The 19,807-nt window shown below is 44.8% G+C and overlaps 2 protein-coding genes and 1 pseudogene across 2 annotated transcripts; 1 reads left to right on the top strand and 2 right to left on the bottom strand.

Annotated features, from left to right (window-relative positions):
* Positions 1–903: 903 nt before the first annotated feature.
* On the bottom strand, positions 904–2,867 carry LOC112872749 (annotated as a pseudogene).
* LOC112872747 (calcium-transporting ATPase 3, plasma membrane-type-like) lies at positions 2,840–14,628 on the top strand. The gene is made up of 21 exons (XM_025935809.1): positions 2,840–3,142; positions 3,677–3,849; positions 4,198–4,371; positions 4,630–4,753; positions 4,858–4,958; positions 5,100–5,186; positions 5,534–5,629; positions 5,922–6,042; positions 6,153–6,281; positions 6,889–6,980; positions 7,088–7,199; positions 7,588–7,958; positions 8,067–8,302; positions 8,484–8,600; positions 9,030–9,342; positions 9,913–9,967; positions 10,068–12,046; positions 12,135–12,293; positions 13,160–13,331; positions 13,401–13,699; positions 13,977–14,628. The coding sequence occupies exons 1-21, from the start codon at positions 3,055–3,057 to the stop codon at positions 14,235–14,237; spliced, it is 5,259 nt and encodes a 1,752-aa protein (XP_025791594.1). The 5' UTR covers positions 2,840–3,054; the 3' UTR covers positions 14,238–14,628.
* LOC112875351 lies at positions 14,520–19,614 on the bottom strand. Its single transcript, XM_025939176.1, has 6 exons — positions 18,539–19,614; positions 17,647–18,111; positions 16,492–17,514; positions 16,127–16,256; positions 14,897–15,856; positions 14,520–14,819 (listed from the first exon to the last, which is right to left on the bottom strand). Exons 1-5 carry the CDS (start codon positions 19,565–19,567, stop codon positions 14,922–14,924), a joined length of 3,582 nt encoding a protein of 1,193 aa, XP_025794961.1. The 5' UTR covers positions 19,568–19,614; the 3' UTR covers positions 14,520–14,819; positions 14,897–14,921.
* Positions 19,615–19,807: the final 193 nt, after the last annotated feature.

The raw sequence follows: 19,807 nt of genomic DNA, 5'->3' as shown, positions 1-19,807 counted from the left end.
CATTGGCTTGGCAACGATAAATGTACCGAGCCACTCCCACTCGCCATCCGCTCCCGTGCGCCAGATCCTGCCGCCCCGCTTGTTGGTGGAGGAAGAGAGGGAGGAAAGCAAGGAGACCTCGGAAAGAGACGAGAGGTTCCACATGTCGGGTATATACATAGACGATTTGGCTAGTCTGTTGGAGTGTACCGAAATATAGAGAGGGAATTTTAGCTAAATGGATAGTTAAATGAGAATATGAAGAGTGAGATTTAGCTAGGCTCTTGAAGATGCTCAATGAACTTATATATGTAGAATCATCTTCCCACCCACTTGCTGGATAGGAGATTTTTCTAAAGAAGCATTTTTCAGTTGTAAGGCATTTGAAGAAGCTAATGGAACAAACAACACGTTCAAGTTTGAATGGTATTTGAATAAAGATCAATTCCATTACAGTCGACTGTGATTTAGGAGGTGTTCCTTCCCCATTGTGATTTTCTTTATTTGTCGCTGACTTAAAATGACCAGCAAAACAGGTGGTGGTGGGTGCCGGTGGCGGACCTAAGCTAAGAATTAAATTAGAGAAAAATTTATGTATGCCATTGAAAATTTATCCCATCTCTTCTATGCCATCAAAATTTAGACCGTCCTTTCAGTGCCATTGAAAATTTAACTCCATCCCTTGTATACCATTCTCGTCATAATATTATCTCTTGGTTGTTAAGTAGAGCTGAAAAGACAATATTACCCCTATAGAGAGATGAAATATTTTTTTATTATCCCTTCCATACCATTGCAGTCAACAACAATACTCTCCATAAAAAGAACAAGCAAGAACACTAATTTCCTTTGAGAGGAAACAACACATTAATGGCTTAATGCATATGTATATGTATAGATCATAAATCTTCATTGAATCGCTTGCATCAACAACAGGACTGAACAATTGCTTGCACCATTGCGAACGGCCGTGGCCACTACCGAGTGAAGCAGCTGCTGGCGCTCGCCGTCGCCGGCCTCCTGTTGGTGCTCTGTGGTCTGACACATTCGGCTTTCATCGCCAGCCTCGCCGTCGTGGCGTCTCTATCGCTGCTCTTTAGCCCCGTGCTCTTCCCGCGGCGCTGCTGGCTTGGCTGCTCGCCACGGGCGCCAGTGTATCAGCGCGCGGCGCTTGTCCTCGGGGCATCTCCATCCAGCGGCGGAACTTAGATAAAATTAAAGGAAACCAGATAAATATATGAAATAATTAATTTTATACTTAAACATTTAGTTGAAACTTAACTTTATTTCTAAGCTTCCAAACAACTATTTCAATTCTTAAACTTCTCTATCCGGCTTAATTTAGTCTTTTGTCCTACATACTATGTTGGCATGCTTGTAACATCTAGTTCATAAAAAAATTAACATTTTTTATAAATTTGATCATCTTGCACGCTCAGGCTGTGTATCTTGCACGCTCGAAGAAGGGCACCCCAGACTGCGCCGTCGGCTGGCATGGGCATCGACGAGATGAGCTCTCGCGCTTCTTCCAGTCGCCCAGCCCGTCCAAGGAGATCGGCCATGCACGTGTAGTACTCCAGAGTTGGTCGCAATTTGTAGGCGCTTTCCATTGTTGAGAAATACCTGCGCCCCTCGTCGTACATCGCGGCGTGGCTGCATGCCGACAGGAGGCCAACCATCGCGACGTTGTCTGGGCGGATGCCTTCCGACACCATCCTTTCGAAGAGGCTGACGGCGATGTCGCCGTGTCCGTGCATGCCGTGCCCAGTGATCAGCGCTGTCCACGACACGATGCTCCTCCTGGGCATTTCGTCGAACAGCTGCTGCGCCCGGGGCAGACTGCCGCAGCGCGCGTGAAAGTTGATCAGCGTGTTGCACAGCTGCACGTTGGTGCGAAAGCTGGGGAGCCTCTCGTGTACGTAGCGCTCGACGTCGAAGCCCACGCCACGCGCGCCCTGGTGCGCGCAGGAGGAGAGCACGCCGACGAGCGTCACGGCGTCAGGTTCAACCCCGCCGCCGTCCGGGCCACGCATGCGGCGGTAGAGCTCGAGGGCGTCGACAGCCAGGCCGTTCTGCGCGTGCGCCGAGAGCACGGCGTTCCACGACACGAGGTCGCGCGAAAACCCGCCGGGCGAGGGCGGCGCCGACCGCGCCGACTCGCGCGTAGGTGGATATGAGGCAGTTGGCCACGGAAGTCTCGGCAGCGAGCCCGGCTCGGGCCGCGAGAGCGTGGACCTGCGGCACGGCGCTCAGAGGCGCGGCGGGGACAAGCGCGAGCAGGGTGACGGCGTCGAAGCGGACCGAGGCGGCGCGCATGCGGCGGAAGACGGTGAAGCAGGCGGCCGGCAGGGCGTGGAGCGCGCAGCCGGAGATGACGGAGTTGGACGCGGTGCGGAGCGTGGTGTGGGGCGTGGACTCAAGAGGCATTTCGTCGAGAAGCTGGTGGGCGAGCGGGAGGCGGCCGAGGCGGGAGTAGGAGGTGAGCAGCGCGGAGAGGAGGTAGGCGTCGGCAGCAGGGAGCAAGCCGCGCTTCGCGGCGAGGGCGTGTATCTGGGATACGCCGGAAGAGAGGGACAACGCGGAGCAGGAGATGGCCGCGGACGGCAGCGCCAGGGCGTGCGGCGGTGGCGACGGGTCGCCGTGGCGTAGGTGGAAGAAGACGATAGAGGTGGAGGAAGACGGTGGGTCCCACCAGTCATAGAGATAGAAGGAGAAAGGGCAGCATGAGGTGTCTTTCGCGTGCCCTTCCACACGCTGGCCTGGTGATTTGGCGTGTCACGTTAGTAAAAATGGTAATTTATTAGCTTCGTGTATAGAAGGCTGACAAAAATGTAAAGGGAAAAATAAAGATGGCAAAATGACAAATAATTAAATATCCCACCAGCCATAGCACCTTCTGCAAACCCACCGCGTTCCCAGGCGCGCCGGCGGAGGAGAGGCCTCGCCGCCGGAACAGCACCCCCCCAACACACACACACTCCGCTCTCCCGCGCGTGTAACATCAGACCGTGGAGGGATCCCGGGAGGCCCTCGCGCGTCCGCCCCCGAACCCCGACCTCGTCGGAGACCGCAGCGATGTCGGCCGCGGCGGGGACGCCAGCGGAAGGAGGAGGGGATCGACCGTGGCAGTCTTACCACACGGCGTACACCAACGCCAAAGCTGGTACGGGCGCACTTTCTCCCTCCGTTCCCTTAATATTGGGGGTTTTCGGGGTTTTGGCTCGGCACCCAGCTTGGATCAAACCCTACGCCATAAATTTTCTCCAGACGTGCTTTAATGATTGGGCCACTTAGCATTGGATCAGATTGGAACTGATTTTCACTCTACCATCAGATGAGTCAAGAAGTTAGATGTGTATCTGATACTGTATTAGTCCCATTTGTTTTCTTGAGTTAATGGGGGAAGTTCAATGGGGTGATAAATTTGTAAGAGTGGAACCCTAGTAACACATTGCAAGAGAACAATAATGTTGGCGTTTTCTTCTTTACACAATCTGAAATCAGAATTTTCCACGTTATTAGAAATTACCAATAGGAGTTGAGTGGTGTGTTCCCCTTTTGTCCCCAAGAGTTTTGTTGACCAGTAGTCAGTAGACTAGTACTTTGTTAACCATGGCCACTATAAGTTTGTAATGTGTTCTATGTTCTGATGTTTCTTTGAGATTTTTGTAATTATTCTCCTGTGCTGCTGCATTAGGAATGGAGGGAGTTGACAAAGAGAAGGTGCAGAAGGTAATCTATGAAATGAGCAAGGGTTCAAAGTATTTTGAAAATGAGCAGAGGAAGGAGGCATTGACCAAACAAAAGATTGAACATCTCCATGCACAGTGTGCGACATTGACTGATAATGACATATCACATTTTCAGAAGGTATAATTTGTAAACCATGCTTGGCTCTCCTACATATTGGTATACAACACAACTAGAATACAACCAAAATACGTTATTCCTTCAGGTTAATATCAACTGATCAATTCGTCAATATTTACTTGTGCATCTGTGGTCTCCAGAAATACTCACTTTTGCACGAGCACTTTTATCGGCCTAACCTCGTTTGAGCTATGTTTCATGGGTATAAAGCTATTTGATTCATAGAATCAAACAGACACTGTACTAAGCCAATGTAACCATCCATGTATGTGAGTGGCATATTGTACTTGTAGCATTTTATTTTTCCTCTCTTGTGTTTTTACCCCTACATGACAACATAATTTTTAGGTTGCTGAAAAGAAAATGTTGGAGTTAGAGGCTTCACGGGATCTTTCAAAGATATGGCTTCACACTGACATGGATGCCTTTTATGCTGCTGTTGAGACATTGGAGGATCCATCCTTGAAGGGAAAACCGTTGGCGGTTGGTAGCATGTCTATGATAGCTACTGCCAGTTATGAGGTGAACATACTACCTTATCATGGAATAAACACAATCTTTTAATTTAATTACTCTAAGTAATGTGTTTGGTTGCTGTAGTCGAAGATGATAGCTGACGATCTAATATCGATCAAAATTTTCAATGTTGGATTTCCTTGTATTATGGAATGTAAATTGGATTGGCCAAAGTGGTGTTAGTTTTTTTTATCCTCGTTGGTAAAGGTACAAACAGTATTATTCTTTTATCTAATGTATATTTTAATTGATTAACTGATGCAGGCACGAAAGTTTGGTGTTCGTGCAGCAATGCCTGGTTTTATTGGATGTAAACTATGTCCTGGCCTGGTTTTTGTCAGACCAAACTTTGAGAGATACACTCACTATAGTGAGCTGACAAGAAAAGGTTTGTAAAAAGTAAAATAATATTTAATTAAATCATTACAAAAGAACTATGATGCTCGAAAATGTGATTGTAAGAACTGATTACTGAAGTATTGCTGCCCTTAGTTTTCCAGAGATATGATCCCAACTTCATCGCAACAAGTCTAGATGAAGCATATCTCAACATAACAAATGTCTGCATTGAGAGAGGCATTACAGGAGAGGAGGTGACCATGAACATTTCTAATTGTCACAGTGCTCTACTTACTAGGAGCATGTTAATTGAGTTGCTTGTTATGTTTCACATGTCTTGCCAACGTTCTTTTACTACAAACAAAATTTACTTATTACATCACCAATTTTCTTAGGTTGCTACTGAGCTTAGGGCTGCCATTCACCAGGAAACTGGCCTAACATGTAGTGCAGGGGTTGCCCCAAACCGCATGATTGCAAAGGTCAGAACCTGAAGCTTTTCTTTACTTCTTTTTCAGGTCTGAATTTTATCACTAAAGTGGCACCAGTCTGTTCCTGTTATGTTTAATCTCTGTCTTTTCATTGTGTCTTTTATCTGCTATCTTGTTGGGTTAACACAAAATTATGTAAGAGCATAATTGGCTTGTACTGGGCTAGTAGGAGTGTTTGTTTTGCATAACCAATATATGTTGCAATTTAAGCTGTTGTTTAGCAAGCATGACTGGAGATCTTTTTTTTTTGTTTACTATTGCTGTTTACTCCTCCTTTAGCAATCTTGTGTTCTTACTCTTCATGTTTACTCCTTTTGCCTTGTCTATCCCTTTGGTAGGTTTGTTCTGATATTAACAAGCCCAATGGACAATTTATTTTGCCAAATGATCGAGAAGCTGTATTGACATTTGTATCTACATTGCCTATAAGAAAGGTACTTCAATTTTTCTGTATGATCAAAAGTGTCCCTTTTTGTTTTACTGGCCAATTTATTCTTGCTTTCCTCTTCATATTTGATCATTTATTTATTTACGCCGTAAACAAAGATGTATTGTAACCAGTGTACAGACACTTGATTATAGTTTTCTATGCATTTACTCACATTTTAATTCTTCGGTTAAGAGGTAATATTGTTCAATATTATTCACGTCCAGAGGCTGACCTGTCGTTGGAATCTGTGAAAAGGAAAAACAGCTTATTTTCTATCTGAAGATCTTTGTATGCAGATAGGTGGCATAGGTAAGGTGACAGAACAGATGTTACGTCAGGTTCTTGGAATCAATACATGTCAGGAGATGCTGCAAAAGGCTGCTTTCTTATGTGCTCTTTTTTCTGAATGCTCAGCTGGTCCGTATGTCAATCACACCTGTTAGACATTTTTTTTCAAGCTTGTAGAAAGCTATATTAATCTATTAAGGCAAGATCTCAGAATTCAAGTTGGAATTCGATGTCTTCAGATTTCTTTCTTTCGGTTGGTCTTGGATTAGGAGGTACAGAAACTCCAGAGCAAAGGCAAAGGAAAAGTATCAGTTGTGAGCGAACTTTCACAGCAACAAAGGATTCTTCTTTGCTTTTCGAGAAATTAGGTAAAAACTGTAACTAAACAGGCTGATGATTCTATATATCAAATGTTGGCATCTTACCATTTATAAATATCTTTTGTGCTTAAGCAACTTGGTTTTGTTACAGAAGGCTGATTGCTGTATGAGAAATTTCTTCTCTTGCTTACATTTTTTTTGCACTATGCGATCTATCTAAGTATTAGTAATACCACAATTCATAATGCATTATGGATGTTTTTTGTAGCACCTTCAGAGGTCAGTTTGAACGGTGTGTTTTGTTTCCCTAGTGAAGACTGCTTATACTTTTACCGAGTATATTAAGAGAAGAAACGTCAAAGCCCAATCTGTTGTTGCTTCATATCATGATAATTTATGGAACTAATAATAAGATTTTTCTTTGCATTATGTGAACAGGCCATTTCCTATTATGATATATCTAGGTCCAATGTTTTGTTGTGGGTTCTTTAGTGGTATATTCTAGTACCTTTTCGTGTTCTAAAAAATGATTTTGTGGGAATAATCCTTTTAAAATGCTAGAGATGTTATCATGACTTCCATGTGCTAGCTCCTGATGCGATGTGTTGTTAACAATTTTCAATGCATGACTCGCCACAATGTTATCTATTGTCAGCTAACCTTGCTGAAAACTTAACGGATGATTTGCAAAAGGAGGGTTTGAAAGGAAAGACACTAACACTCAAACTAAAGACTGCAGATTTTGAGGTTTAGTTCTCCCATCCATATTTCTGCTGACTGATTTTCTGTGAATATAATTAAAGGAGATGATTTCTATATCACGGATTATTAAATTGATCGACGATCTGAATCAGGTTCGAACGAGAGCAGTAACTACACGAGGCTATCTCAACTCCAAGGAAGACATCCTGATCTATGCTACTAAGTTGCTTAAGGCTGAAATGCCTCTTTCTTTGAGATTGATGGGTAAGTTCGTGTGCATCTGAATTATTTTATTCGACCAAGCTAATGATTACCAGTTATGGGGAACTCCTACAAGTTTGACCTTTAACCTCTAATGCTGCTCACATGAGAACCATCCCTGCTGGAGTAGTATTGTCATTGGAGCACTTTTACCATTTTTTCTTATCCTCAAGTTCATCTAGTGGCTTTGACAGCTAAAGTATGTGATTCTGTCATGGTGCATCTTCATTTACCTTATAAGTTGAACTGCAATGATTTCATCATGTTTTCTGTCCATATTTTGATGTTATATATTCTGTTTGGATTATGTTGCGTTATTTGCATTTGACATTTGTTTGCTCTTGCTACTTGGGGAAGCCAACATGACAGTTACTCTACTACAAACTATTAGGTTTGCGGATGTCTCAGCTTCATGATGAGAAGGATGATTCATCTACTTCAACACAAAAGACGCTAGATATTTTTTTTCGCTCATCAAACAGTAACTTAAATGTCAATGGAGCAAATGGTCTGAGTATCACTAACATCTCAGGGCAGGATAATGGTCCTATTAGTGTGACAACCAAGGATGAGTACTTGGTACCTGACACTGGAACTGGTGCGTCCACAGATCAACAGGATTTCTTTGTCCATGATGAGAGCATTTTCATCCCAGAACAAAGGAATTTGGTCAATTACAATAATGAGGCTGTCTTAAGCAATCCGGTTATCGGTGATGGCTTAGGTGGAGCAAAGATAGATGATGTCACTCCCAGTGCAAAGGTTTGTCTGAATAAATTTTCTATTATTTGGTAGCAAAGAAAAGGGTAGAGTTCTATTTTCCATGTCTTCATACATGAATACAGTTAGTGAATCTTACTTTTCATTCAGGTTATGAATGCTGAGAAGCTTGATGATGTTGACCAGTTGATCAGTCACGAAGCTACAGCTTCATCAAGTAAACCTGGTCAGCAGTTATGGATTGATGGTTACATTTGCTCCATTTGTGGGTTTGAACTACCTCCAGGATTTGAGGAGGAGAGGCAAGAACATTCAGATTTTCACTTGGCTGAATCGCTACAGCAGGAAGAAACGGCTGATAGTAAAAGACCCATTTGCAGCGGAAGGTATTTATGTTTTGACATGCCCTCACAATAAGTTGTTTCCATTATGATTCTGCCTCATCCTTGCGAGACAGTCTTTATGCAATATTAGTATATGGTTAATTTGCTTAATGGACTTTAGTTACGTCATTGCTTGAACATAAATGGTTGTTTCATAGCTCTGTTGTCTGTCTTTTTTTGCAAGGCTGGCTGAAAAACCATGCTCTACAACTGCACCCACACCCAAGAAAAAGCTGAAGTCTTCCAAAGAAGGAAAGCATATTCCAATTGATGCCTTTTTTGCAAAGTGTAATAAGAGCTTGTAAGATAGGATTTTCTGGCGACTTTGTAACCATGGGTGTGCCAGTCAAGTGTTGTACGTGTAACTTTATTCTTCATGGCTTCATGAGAGTAACATGTAAATATCAGTTCAGCTCTCTGCTACTGGCTGTGAAAGGGCAGCTCCAAGTAAAGACCTCCAGAAATTTGAGTCCAAGAACAAGATGATGTATCCTCTCGCATTTTACTCAGGGCATTTACAGCAAGTCACAGTAAAAGCATTTTTTTTCCTATTTTCAAATTTATATGAGTTTGCTACGTTGAGGTCCAAGCATCTTAGTGCGCTTGGGTGGGACCCACGGCTCCGTTCCCCAAGTCCATTTCAGGCACCTGTGGTGCAAACAGAACTGATTTTTGTTATATCTGGGATATATTGGAAACGAAATGTTAGATATTTCCAGAGAAAATAAAGAAACCAAAAGCGTGTACCTGTCAGTACACGTGGTCGGGAGAGCTCAGCTCGCAGACATAGCCCGGCGAGCAGGAGCGAGCTCTCCCAACTCAGAGGCCGGGACCGGGAGGGGAAGGTGGTACTGATGCACGGCGGCGTCCACGCTCGGCCGGGGGCCCTCCCCCGAATTCCCTTCCTCCCCGGCGCCGCACCAGCTCCCTCCTCCCCCGGCCGCCGGCCGGGGCTAGGGGCAGCGCTGCGCCGGTCCAAGACCAAGAGCCGCCTCCGCTTCGGGGGCCCCGCCGCCGGGGACCTCTGCAAGCGAGCCCACCGTGTCCGTATCTCTCACCCTGCGTTTAGATTTCCGATGATCCGTGTGTGTTTGTGTGTTTGACTTCTCGCCCTTGTCCCTTGGTCAAAATCATAGCTCGTGGAATGGAACAGTCCGGTGCCGTAAATTCACGTGTAACTCTTCTGTAAAATACTCAGCCTAGCTGCCTAGGACTAGATATATGATGCAACCAGTGGTTTATTTACAGCCGAGTTAGTAAGTTGCTGACAGTTTGATACTCCTCTCGTTCGCATGGGTTCTCACGTCAGGGTTCAGGAGGAGCGTTTTCAATTTTTGTGGCAAAGTTTCACATTAATCTGCTTACCGTCGAGTGATGCTTCAATACACAAAAACATCTCTTTCTCGAATACTGAAGCAAAGTTTGCATCGTAGTGTCCTTTTTCTCTTTACATCAGTCTCCTCTAAGTTGTACGGCAAGGGTCAAATTGATCACAGTTCCACTCTCCCTAGAAGTTTGGGCACTATTGCTAGTACAATGACCCTTTACACCAAAAAGGTAGATTAATTTTACTAAAGCAAAACTGATGGGTGCCTTTGCGTATTTTGTGGCAGGAGAAGCTACGTGTTGCTGTCCTTGTGTCGAAACCCACACTGCAAAGTGAACATGGTAATTGGACAATGGTTCATTTGCTCCATCATATAACTTGGACTCTAAAATGTCGCATTTTCTGACTCTGATCCAGTCTCCAATGCTGCTGTTATCTAAGCATGTTGCCAAAAACACATCTACTCAGGTGTTTCACTTCAGAATGGGTATTCTGTTCTTGAAGGTGCTAAAGCTGCTGGGTTTCAGATCTCTGCCGATGAACTGGCATCAATCGTTGAAAGTCGTGACAGTGAAAAGTTGGCCGTGCATGGTCAATTGGATGGAATTGCAGGAAAGTTGGCAACATCGTTGACTGATGGGATTAATACAGCTGAGTACAGCCTAAATCAAAGGCAGGACATATATGGAGTGAACAAGTTCACAGAGAGTGAGGCCCGCAGCTTATGGGAGTTTGTGTGGGAAGCACTGCAAGATACCACTCTTATAATTCTTATAGCATGTGCTCTCATATCTTTTGTTGTTGGCATTGCCACGGAAGGATGGCCAAAAGGTGCCTATGATGGCATTGGAATTTTTACAAGTATCCTCCTGGTTGTTTCTGTTACTGCGACAAGTAACTATCAGCAGTCTTTGCAATTCAGGGATCTGGACAAGGAGAAAAGGAAAATTTTTGTTCAAGTTACAAGAAACAGTCTCAGACAAAGGATGTTGATAGACGATCTTCTTCCTGGTGATGTTGTCCACCTAGCAGTCGGAGATCAGGTTCCTGCAGATGGCCTCTTTATATCTGGGTATTCAGTATTGATCAATGAGTCCAGTCTAACTGGGGAGAGTGAACCTGTTGTTGTAAATGAAGATAACCCTTTTCTTCTGTCAGGGACCAAAGTTCTAGATGGTTCATGCAAAATGCTGGTTACTGCAGTAGGGATGCGAACACAGTGGGGTAAACTAATGGCTGCCATCACTGAAAGTGGGGATGATGAAACTCCACTCCAGGTCAAACTAAATAAAGTTGCAAATATTATTGGAAACATTGGTGTATTTTTTTCCCTCTTGACTTTTGTTGTCCTCTCGCAAGGTTTAGTTGCCCAGAAATACCTTGATGGGCTTCTTTTAAGCTGGTCTGGAGATGATGTGCTCGAGATATTGCAACATTTTTCCGTTGCAGTTACAATCATTGTTGTTGCTGTTCCTGAGGGATTGCCTTTAGCAGTCACATTGAGCCTTGCATTTGCAATGAAGAAGATGATGAAGGAGAAGGCATTGGTCCGACAATTAGCTGCCTGTGAAACTATGGGCTCAGCCACGATCATTTGCAGTGACAAGACCGGAACACTAACAACCAATCGCATGTCTGTTGTCAAGGCCTGCGTATGCGGGAACACCATGCAAGTGAACAGTCCACCGGCACCTTCTAATTTTTCTTCCAAACTCCCAGAAGCTGCTTTGGAAATTCTTCTGGAATCTATTTTCAACAACACTGCAGGTGAAGTGGTGATTAACCAAGATGGGCACCGTCAAATACTAGGGACCCCTACTGAGGTGGCTTTGTTGGACTTTGCATTGTTAATAGGTGGAGGCATTAAAGAAAAGCGGCAGCAAACCAAGGTTGTTAAGGTGGAGCCTTTTAATTCAACAAAAAAGAGGATGAGCACCATTCTTGAGCTTCCTGGAGGAGGATACCGTGCACATTGTAAAGGTGCTTCAGAAGTAGTCTTGGCTGCCTGTGATAAATTTATAGATGCAAGAGGTAGTATTGTTGCCCTCGATAACACAACTACAAACAAACTCAATGGTATCATTGAAACCTTTTCTAAAGAAGCACTTAGGACACTCTGCCTAGCTTATCGGGAAATGGATGATGGCTTTTCCATTGATGAGCCAATACCGCTACAAGGATACACATGCATTGGTATTGTTGGTATCAAAGATCCTGTACGTCCAGGCGTCAGGCAGTCTGTGGCAACTTGCCGGTCTGCTGGCATTGAGGTTCGAATGATTACAGGTGACAACATAAATACAGCGAAGGCAATTGCCCGTGAATGTGGTATACTTACTGAGGATGGTCTCGCCATTGAAGGTGCTGAGTTTAGAGAGAAAAATCATAAAGAACTCATTGAGTTCATTCCAAAGATGCAGGTTTGCCATGATCTAATGTTTATCTTTGTCTGGCAAGTTTTTATCGGTCTAGGAAATTCTCATGTTCGAGTATGCCTGTGCACTGCAGGTACTGGCCCGATCTTCACCACTTGACAAACATGCACTTGTGAAACACTTGCGCACCACATTTAATGAGGTTGTTGCCGTGACTGGTGATGGTACAAATGACGCACCAGCACTACGTGAGGCAGATATTGGACTTGCCATGGGGATTGCAGGGACTGAGGTAATGACTTAACTAAGTAATGGCAACATATCCTTGAGATATTACCATTCTAATTCTTTCCTCTTTTACAACAAATTGCGCAAGTTACTGCAGCTAAGTGGACCCGGATCTTGACACATTTTCTAGATATTCTTATTCATTAGTTGTTATGAGAGAATAAAGAAAAAGAAGTGTAAGCTTTCATTCAGTTTTTATCCTCAGAACTTTGGTTCCCTACTTCCAATATCTATTTGTTCAACTGATTTGTCAGTAAAGTACTTTGTGCATGTGTTCATTAGTAATGGCTACATTCTTGGTAAAATATTTTCCTAGAGGAAGTCCCATTAATGATGTAGATGTATATCTTCATATTCTATTAGCAAGACCCTGCGCTGAAGTTCATAGACGAAGCTACGACATGCACCTGATGGTTTCAAGATTCAACATATGATGTAGTGTGATGTTGATTTAAGGAGAACAGTGACCTTTATGGTTTGTCAAGGATTTTCTGGTACCATTGTTCAACTAGTTCTCATTAAAATAGGGATTTTTCTGTATTCCCGATCATCAATTTGATAAAATAAACATATGGCAGTTTTATTTTAAAAAAATAGGGAAAATGGGGGAAACTCCTGCAATTTTTTCCCTTTAACCATGAAAGAGTAGCATAAACAGTTGTTGGAGGCCCTACTGGCTGTATTGCGGTAGGTTGGTTTGGAGGCCCTACTGGCTGTGGTTGCTGGTTTTTTTATGGCTCTTTTTAGCCTGAAAAATAAGGTCTTCTGCATCCTCAATATTTCGAATAACTAGTGTTGGTCAACATTGTAGAAGTCTAGGTTTCAGAACACAAACATTTACTCCCAGATTCAATAAAGTAATTTATGCAGGTGGCAAAAGAGAGCGCCGATGTTGTAATTCTGGATGACAACTTCTCCACCATAGTAACGGTTGCAAAATGGGGACGCTCTGTTTATGTCAACATCCAAAAGTTTGTGCAGTTTCAGCTGACTGTTAATGTTGTCGCGTTGCTAGTTAACTTCTCTTCTGCGTGCTTTACAGGTATATTCTATTTCGTCAATTGTGTTAACTTGTCATCTCTATCTCATGATTTGCATTTTCTCATGCCAGGAGATGCTCCACTGACAGCTGTTCAGCTTCTTTGGGTCAACATGATTATGGATACCCTAGGAGCACTTGCGCTTGCCACTGAACCACCTGATGATAACTTAATGAAGAAAGCACCAGTTGGAAGGAGAGGGAAATTCATCACAAAAGTAATGTGGAGGAATATTTTGGGTCAGTCAATATTCCAATTTGCGGTCATGTGGTATCTACAAACTCAAGGGAAGTACTTGTTTGGGCTTGAAGGCTCTGACGCTGATACTGTCCTCAATACAATTATATTCAACACTTTTGTCTTCTGCCAGGTAAATCAGCCATTACGAAATCCTCACATTTGGTTCGGTGTTCTATAGTACAGGACAGGAAACAGTCGGAATCTGTCCAACTTCATTTTTTTTTCTAATGGAAAAGGATGTCTAAAAACTAACCCATTGCCCATTCTTTCTATGCATTTGTTCACTGTCCAATTGGAAACAGTGAAAATTGTTAATTCTTCATATTGCATTGCAATATAGTGGAACCAATGGTAACTGCTAACTCTTTTATATATGTTTCATTGCTGAATCTGTGTATGATGTCTAGGTGTTCAATGAGCTAAGCTCGAGGGACATGGAGGAGATCAACGTTCTCAAGGGCCTTCCGGATAACTCCATTTTCATGGGCATCCTTGCTGGCACCGTCATCTTCCAGTTCATCATTGTCCAGTTCCTAGGAGATTTTGCCGACACCACGCCTCTCACCCAGCTCCAGTGGCTCGTCAGCATTCTCTTTGGCCTTCTTGGGATGCCTATTGCTGCTGCCATCAAACTGATTCCCGTGGAACCGCATGAAGAAGGCAATTGACATAGAACATCGTAGATCATAGTCCTGAAGACGAAGTGCAATAATTCAGGTTCGCCAAATCCCAAATGTGGTAAGCTCATCCGCACTCCCAATATATATTCTTCCCTGAGCTGATGCATGAGAACAGCGGCACTGACCCGAGGTTGACAGCGAATTGCAAAGAAACATTTGGATTGGGTGCAACAGATTATGTGTTCCTTTCGGTTTTCCTCCACCAGGATCAACAGCCAACCATGGAACTTATCGGCTGGTTACCAACATGTATATTTAACTGTACAATTATTTCCCCCTTTAAAATAGTGTAGGTTATAATAACAGGGGATTGTACATACGTTCTACCCTGTGTCAATTGTAAGTCGACTGTACACTGAATGGAATAACGGTTATATCACTAGCATAGTTCATTACAATTTTTTCTTGTCAGGTGCAATGCTTTTCTACCCATTCACGCACGGTTCCTAACTTTGGTGAATGGTGATGCTGTCGTTGATATTTGCCCGTGGACTGTACCAGAACAGCAACAACAAATGCACATATATAGAAATGCATTATGCGTGCGCCCAAGTACATACTTCCCAATCGCTGCCACAAATGGTCGCAGTCAGCAAGTATGCTTACTTTCACTTCGTGAAGACACTTAATTACTACTTGCAACTCACCAGTTGCCGCCTAATACTATGCACATCAGATTTCAGGGAGAACTTGTCTTATCAATGCTTTTGTGCTCTCCAATAGCTGCCTCGAATCATCGTCATCAACAAGCTCCTCCCTGACATACCTATCAATCTCAAAGAAATTATCACGAAGAGAGTCGTGGGTAAGCTGCAGCTTCTCCAACGCCGACGTGTTGTCCCCAAGCAACCTGGCACAAACGAAGCGAGTAATGCCCAATACAATGTCGTAATCTGATCTTTGCAGCATCAACTTGAGGGTGGACTGGAGGACTCCGCCAACGCAGTCAAGGATTCTGGGGCTTCCTTTCTTCAGGAGGACCACCATCATTTCCGCTAGCTTTCTGCACGATGGCGAATCCTCACCCTCTGCAACCTGCTCGCTTTGGTTGTCCTGGCCAGGATCTTTGCCATCAAGAAGCTCATTCTTTGCCACAGCTGTGACCCACAGTGGTAAGCAAGAGTCACCAAAGTGGCAGTTGGCAGCCATTTCATTCTGTGGTCCAATGAGCCAGCGACATACAAGACCCAATATGAGAACAGGTAGCCATTGCTTCAAAGCAGAAACTATGCTGAGCGCAAATCTTGAGCCAACAAAGGACTCGACAGAGGGCACAAGATCAAGAAGATCATTGGCAAGGAAGAAGGCCTCCTCTGGAGGGATTGACGACTCAGTTGAGCTTGATAACACCAAATGGATTATCTTGGCTGCGTATGTACAGGAGCTTCGTATAAGCACTAGTGCGTCCTTCAGATCATCCCCCTTGGAAGATGAATTCTGTGCCTGATGCTTTTTGATGGATGATACTGCATATTTTGTGTAGGATGATGCGAATTTGAGGCATCTTATTTTATCATCATTGACCAGCTTGACGGTTGTGTCAACCATAAACTTGAGAATTGAAGTTCCCAGCATAATCACATTAACTGTGCCTTTCACTGTGTTTCCTGCATAAAGTACATCACCCACTTAGTCAAGAGGTGTCACGCAAAATTCCGCAGTATCAGTTTATACACAGATACACAACGATACTGGTGACAATGGATGGGTTAATTACACTCTTTTCTGTGTTTTCAGAAGATCATAGAAACATTTAAGGTTTTGAATACAAGTGTCAGTTTAAATAGGATTTTCACATCAGGAAATGTAAAGTATCAGTTTAAAAAGGCCTTTCACAACAGAAACATTTAGGGTTTTGAATACAGGTTTCAGTTTACCTTCAGATGCTCCTTTCTGCTGGTCTTTTGATCGTGAAGCTTTTGACTTTGGAGGATTTTTAACAGGTGCAGTTAGGAGTTTGTCCAAACAATTCAGTAGATGATCCAGTGACTGATTGGCAATTGATGACTGAAAAAAAAAACGAAATTTACTGAACAAAGAAAACGTAGACCTTTAACAATAAAAGACAAAAAAAACATTGATACGTAACCAAAAGAAAGCTATGGACAGAAGTGCAACTAATAAATTCTGTTACCAGCTTCCAATGATGTTTCAACTGATGAGAATACTAGTTATGATTTATCAAAATTTCAGTACAAACTGTGAGATCCAAGTGTGGTGGAAATTTGGAAGTGGAACTCACCTCAGAGCAGCTTCCAGTATCAACATCTGGAAGGGTATTATATGTAGCCAGACTCAAATAGGCCAACACAGGTGCAAGGTCTAAAGAGTCCAAATATAGGCACTGCTCGACATACACTTGAGAAATGACCTTCAGAGCGGAAAATGCAATTTCTGAATAAGAAGATTGCAGAAAGGCATCTCTAAGGTCTTCAGCTTTCATTATTTCATTGATCTGCCATGCTGCTCCAGCTGCAACAGCAAGCTCTTCATTACTGGCTTTTGATTTGGACGACCCCTTTCCAACAACATGGTCACGTGCTGGTGTTTTCTTAAGTGACTTCCCTTTCTTCCTCCTTGAAGATGCAACAGGGCATGGAGGGGGTTCGAGTCCATAGAACTCAGCAAAATCAGAGGCTTTAGATTGCAGAATATTTGTCAGTGCTTCGAACAGTTCATCAGACCAGCCACTCAAAAATATCAACTTATGTGCTGCAAGCGCTGCTTCCTGGCATTCTTCTTGCTTTGAAATCCTAGTAGCATTCACAACTATATCCATGCATTCCTCATGAAGCACAGATAGATCATCAGGTAAAATAACTGGAACAATACTAAGAATGGCAGCCCGGGCACCCTCAGAGACAACGGTTTGAAGGACCAACCTTAACTTCGCATTTGCAAAGAATTCTCGTAAAGTAGCCAAACCAGAGCGCTCTTCAGATAAACTTTTTATAAGATTGACAGAAGCAATAACAAGACCATCAATCTGGTCTGAGTTAAGTCCTGTTCGTGATAATGCAAGAGTAATAGAGAATTTGACTAGCTCAACAATGGACCTTGGGGATGACCCTTCAGACATAGCAAATTCACAGAATCTCGCCCCAGCTGTCGGTGACCTCTTTATCAGTGCAATGCAGCGAGCACATGCTTCTTTTGGGTTTAACTTTGATGGAAAATAAGAAGGAATGAGAAGTTTTGTAATTTTTTGAGCAATACGGGGATGGTCATTTGCAAGTGAAGATAATAGAGTACCCAGGCCAACAACCTGCAACAGAGAAGGGTATATAAACAACCTACCTGAAAATATTAAAAAAACACTCTAATATGCTTAAACCGAACAAATTATGGATGTTATGGTTATTTAAGTTCATAGCATAGTTGCAAGCAAGTACCGTACCTTATTGTATTGGAAAGATCGAAGATCACGAACAGCTAAAAGAAGATCAACAGCAGCAGCTCTGACAGACAGAGCAGTATCTGAGATCATATCGCTTAATCTTGGGAGTAGAACTTTAAGTATTTCATGACTCTGTGGATTGTCAAGCAAGTATTTGAGACCATTTAGTGTTGACAGCCGAACCTCATTGCAAGAATCCTTAGACATGTCGTCAACAATTTTACTCAGAAATTTTGAAATAGTAGGGGCAGGGACAATTTCCCAATATTGGTTAAGAATACGGCAGATTCCTTCAACTGCAACTGTTCGTATTTCTGGGTAGTCATCCATGAGGAGCTTATCTATCAGGAAGAACTGCTTCTCTATAAGTGGATCATTAACATCCTTTGTCACATCTGGATCTTCAAGGGGAAATAAATCTAATAGAAGATGTAAGGCATTATGGCGAACATTGGAGTTCGCAACCTGCCAAACAGTATCCAGTTGAGATAAGGCAAAGGAAATTTGGTTAAAACGTGAATAGCCAATACAGTATCATTTACTGCAGCAAATTATATCTACTTCCACTATTGAACTGCAAAGCCGAAAACTGAACAAATAATTACTTCAATTCGAGCATAAACTTATCAGTTCATGGAATTGTCATTTCATGTTTTATTTGGAGATGAGAGGAATATAATACACTGCTCACAGTATTAGAAGTCTGTTGTTGTGGTCAACCAAGCTTATATGTGGCAGTGAAGCGTCAATAACTTTGGTGTAACATAATTGACAGAGTAAGCAATTCTAGTCGGTGTTTCTTCTATCTGTCAATTCATCCCATTGCTGCTATAATTATTACTAGTCACACACGGTGCCACTGCCGCTAGAGAAGAATAAAAGGCATACGTACCTGCAACGATCGGAACAGCACAGGCTCCGCAAGCCGGAACACCAACTTTTCAACCCCGGCAACCGCCCTCTGCTCAACGAACGCCCAAATGATCTTCCTGGCCGCCTTGGCCACCTCCTTGTTCCCAGCATGCACGGCGGCCTCCACCATCCCCTGCAGGAACGCCTCCCCAACCTCCGTCCTAACCCAGCCACCATCCTTCCACGCCCTGAACACGACCTCCCCGTAGGCCACCACGGCCGCGCGCTTGGCGCCCGTAATCCCCACCTGCGCCCTGACGAGCTCCAGCCCCTCTCTGGAGATCCCCTCGCTGACGCCGAGCACGAGCGCGAGGAACTTCCTCCCTTCCTCGGCCTTTAGGAAGAGCGGCGACACGAAGCAGCGCAGCAGGAGCATCTTGAAGTCGGAGATGCTCTGGTCGTCATCGTAGTCGAGCAGCGGCAGCGCGTCGCGGAGCGCGAGGAGGCGGCGGAGGACCGGCCTGGCGCTGGAGCCGGAGGTGAGCGCCAGGGCGACGAGGTAGGGCAGCGTCTGCGCGACGAGAGCGTCGCGGCCCGGGGCGTCGGCGCGCCAGGCGAGCTCGAAGCAGGCGGCGGCGAGGGCCGCGAGCGGCGGATCGGCGGTGGCCAGGAGCGCGAGGCGGCCGTGGAGGAGCTCGAGCGGGCGGATGAGGTCGTCCCATCGCGGCGGGTGGGACGGGTGGGTGAGGAGCAGGTGGAGGAGGACGGCGGGGGCGCGGGGGGTCGGGGGTGGGGGCGCGTCGGGGTCAGAGGCGGAGGCGGTTTCGGAGGGGAGAGCGAGGGCGAGGGCGAGGGCCTGCGGGAGGGAGAGGAGGAGCGGGTGGGAGGCGGGGAGGGAGTGGACGAGTTGCTTGAGTTGGGGAGGGGCTCTGAGGGCGGTAGTGCCGGCGGCCGGGATTAGGGTGCCGGCGAGGGCGAGGAGGTCGGCGGCGGAGGCGGGGACGGAGTCGTCGGCGCCGGCGGGGGTGGAGCCACGGCGGGGCCGGGGGCCGCGGCGCGTGGGCGGCATTGCGGCGGGGATGTGGGGTTTCGAAATGGAGCGCGGGATCGACGGGGAATTTGGGAGGCAAGGAGACCAGGGCAGGGGAGGGAGAGGGACTGGAGGAAGAAGAGCTCGCGGTGGGATCTGAGCCCACGTATTAGGATGGGCCGAGTCGCGCTGCCGCCGCGCTGAGAGAGAGGACCAAGCGACAGAGGCAACTTGGGCCGTCCAAACTCCAAAACGCGAGACATGGATGTGGTGGGCTCT

This window comes from Panicum hallii, chromosome 9, assembly GCF_002211085.1.
Source record: "Panicum hallii strain FIL2 chromosome 9, PHallii_v3.1, whole genome shotgun sequence".
NCBI lineage: Eukaryota > Viridiplantae > Streptophyta > Magnoliopsida > Poales > Poaceae > Panicum > Panicum hallii.
Note: the sequence above shows the minus strand (reverse complement) of the source record. Positions and strands in the feature narration are given on the sequence as shown.

Coding starts and splice junctions, on each gene's coding strand:
- LOC112875351 (XM_025939176.1), bottom strand. CDS start 19,567: ATGCCGCCCACGCGCCGCGGCCCCCGGCCCCGCCGTGGCTCCACCCCC. Junction 17,515..17,646: donor GATCTTTCCAATACAATAAG/GTACGGTACTTG, acceptor TCTCTGTTGCAG/GTTGTTGGCCTGGGTACTCT. Junction 15,857..16,126: donor GCAGAAAGGAGCATCTGAAG/GTAAACTGAAAC, acceptor TACTTTATGCAG/GAAACACAGTGAAAGGCACA.
- LOC112872747 (XM_025935809.1), top strand. CDS start 3,055: ATGTCGGCCGCGGCGGGGACGCCAGCGGAAGGAGGAGGGGATCGACCG. Junction 3,850..4,197: donor ACATATCACATTTTCAGAAG/GTATAATTTGTA, acceptor CATAATTTTTAG/GTTGCTGAAAAGAAAATGTT. Junction 5,187..5,533: donor CAAACCGCATGATTGCAAAG/GTCAGAACCTGA, acceptor TCCCTTTGGTAG/GTTTGTTCTGATATTAACAA.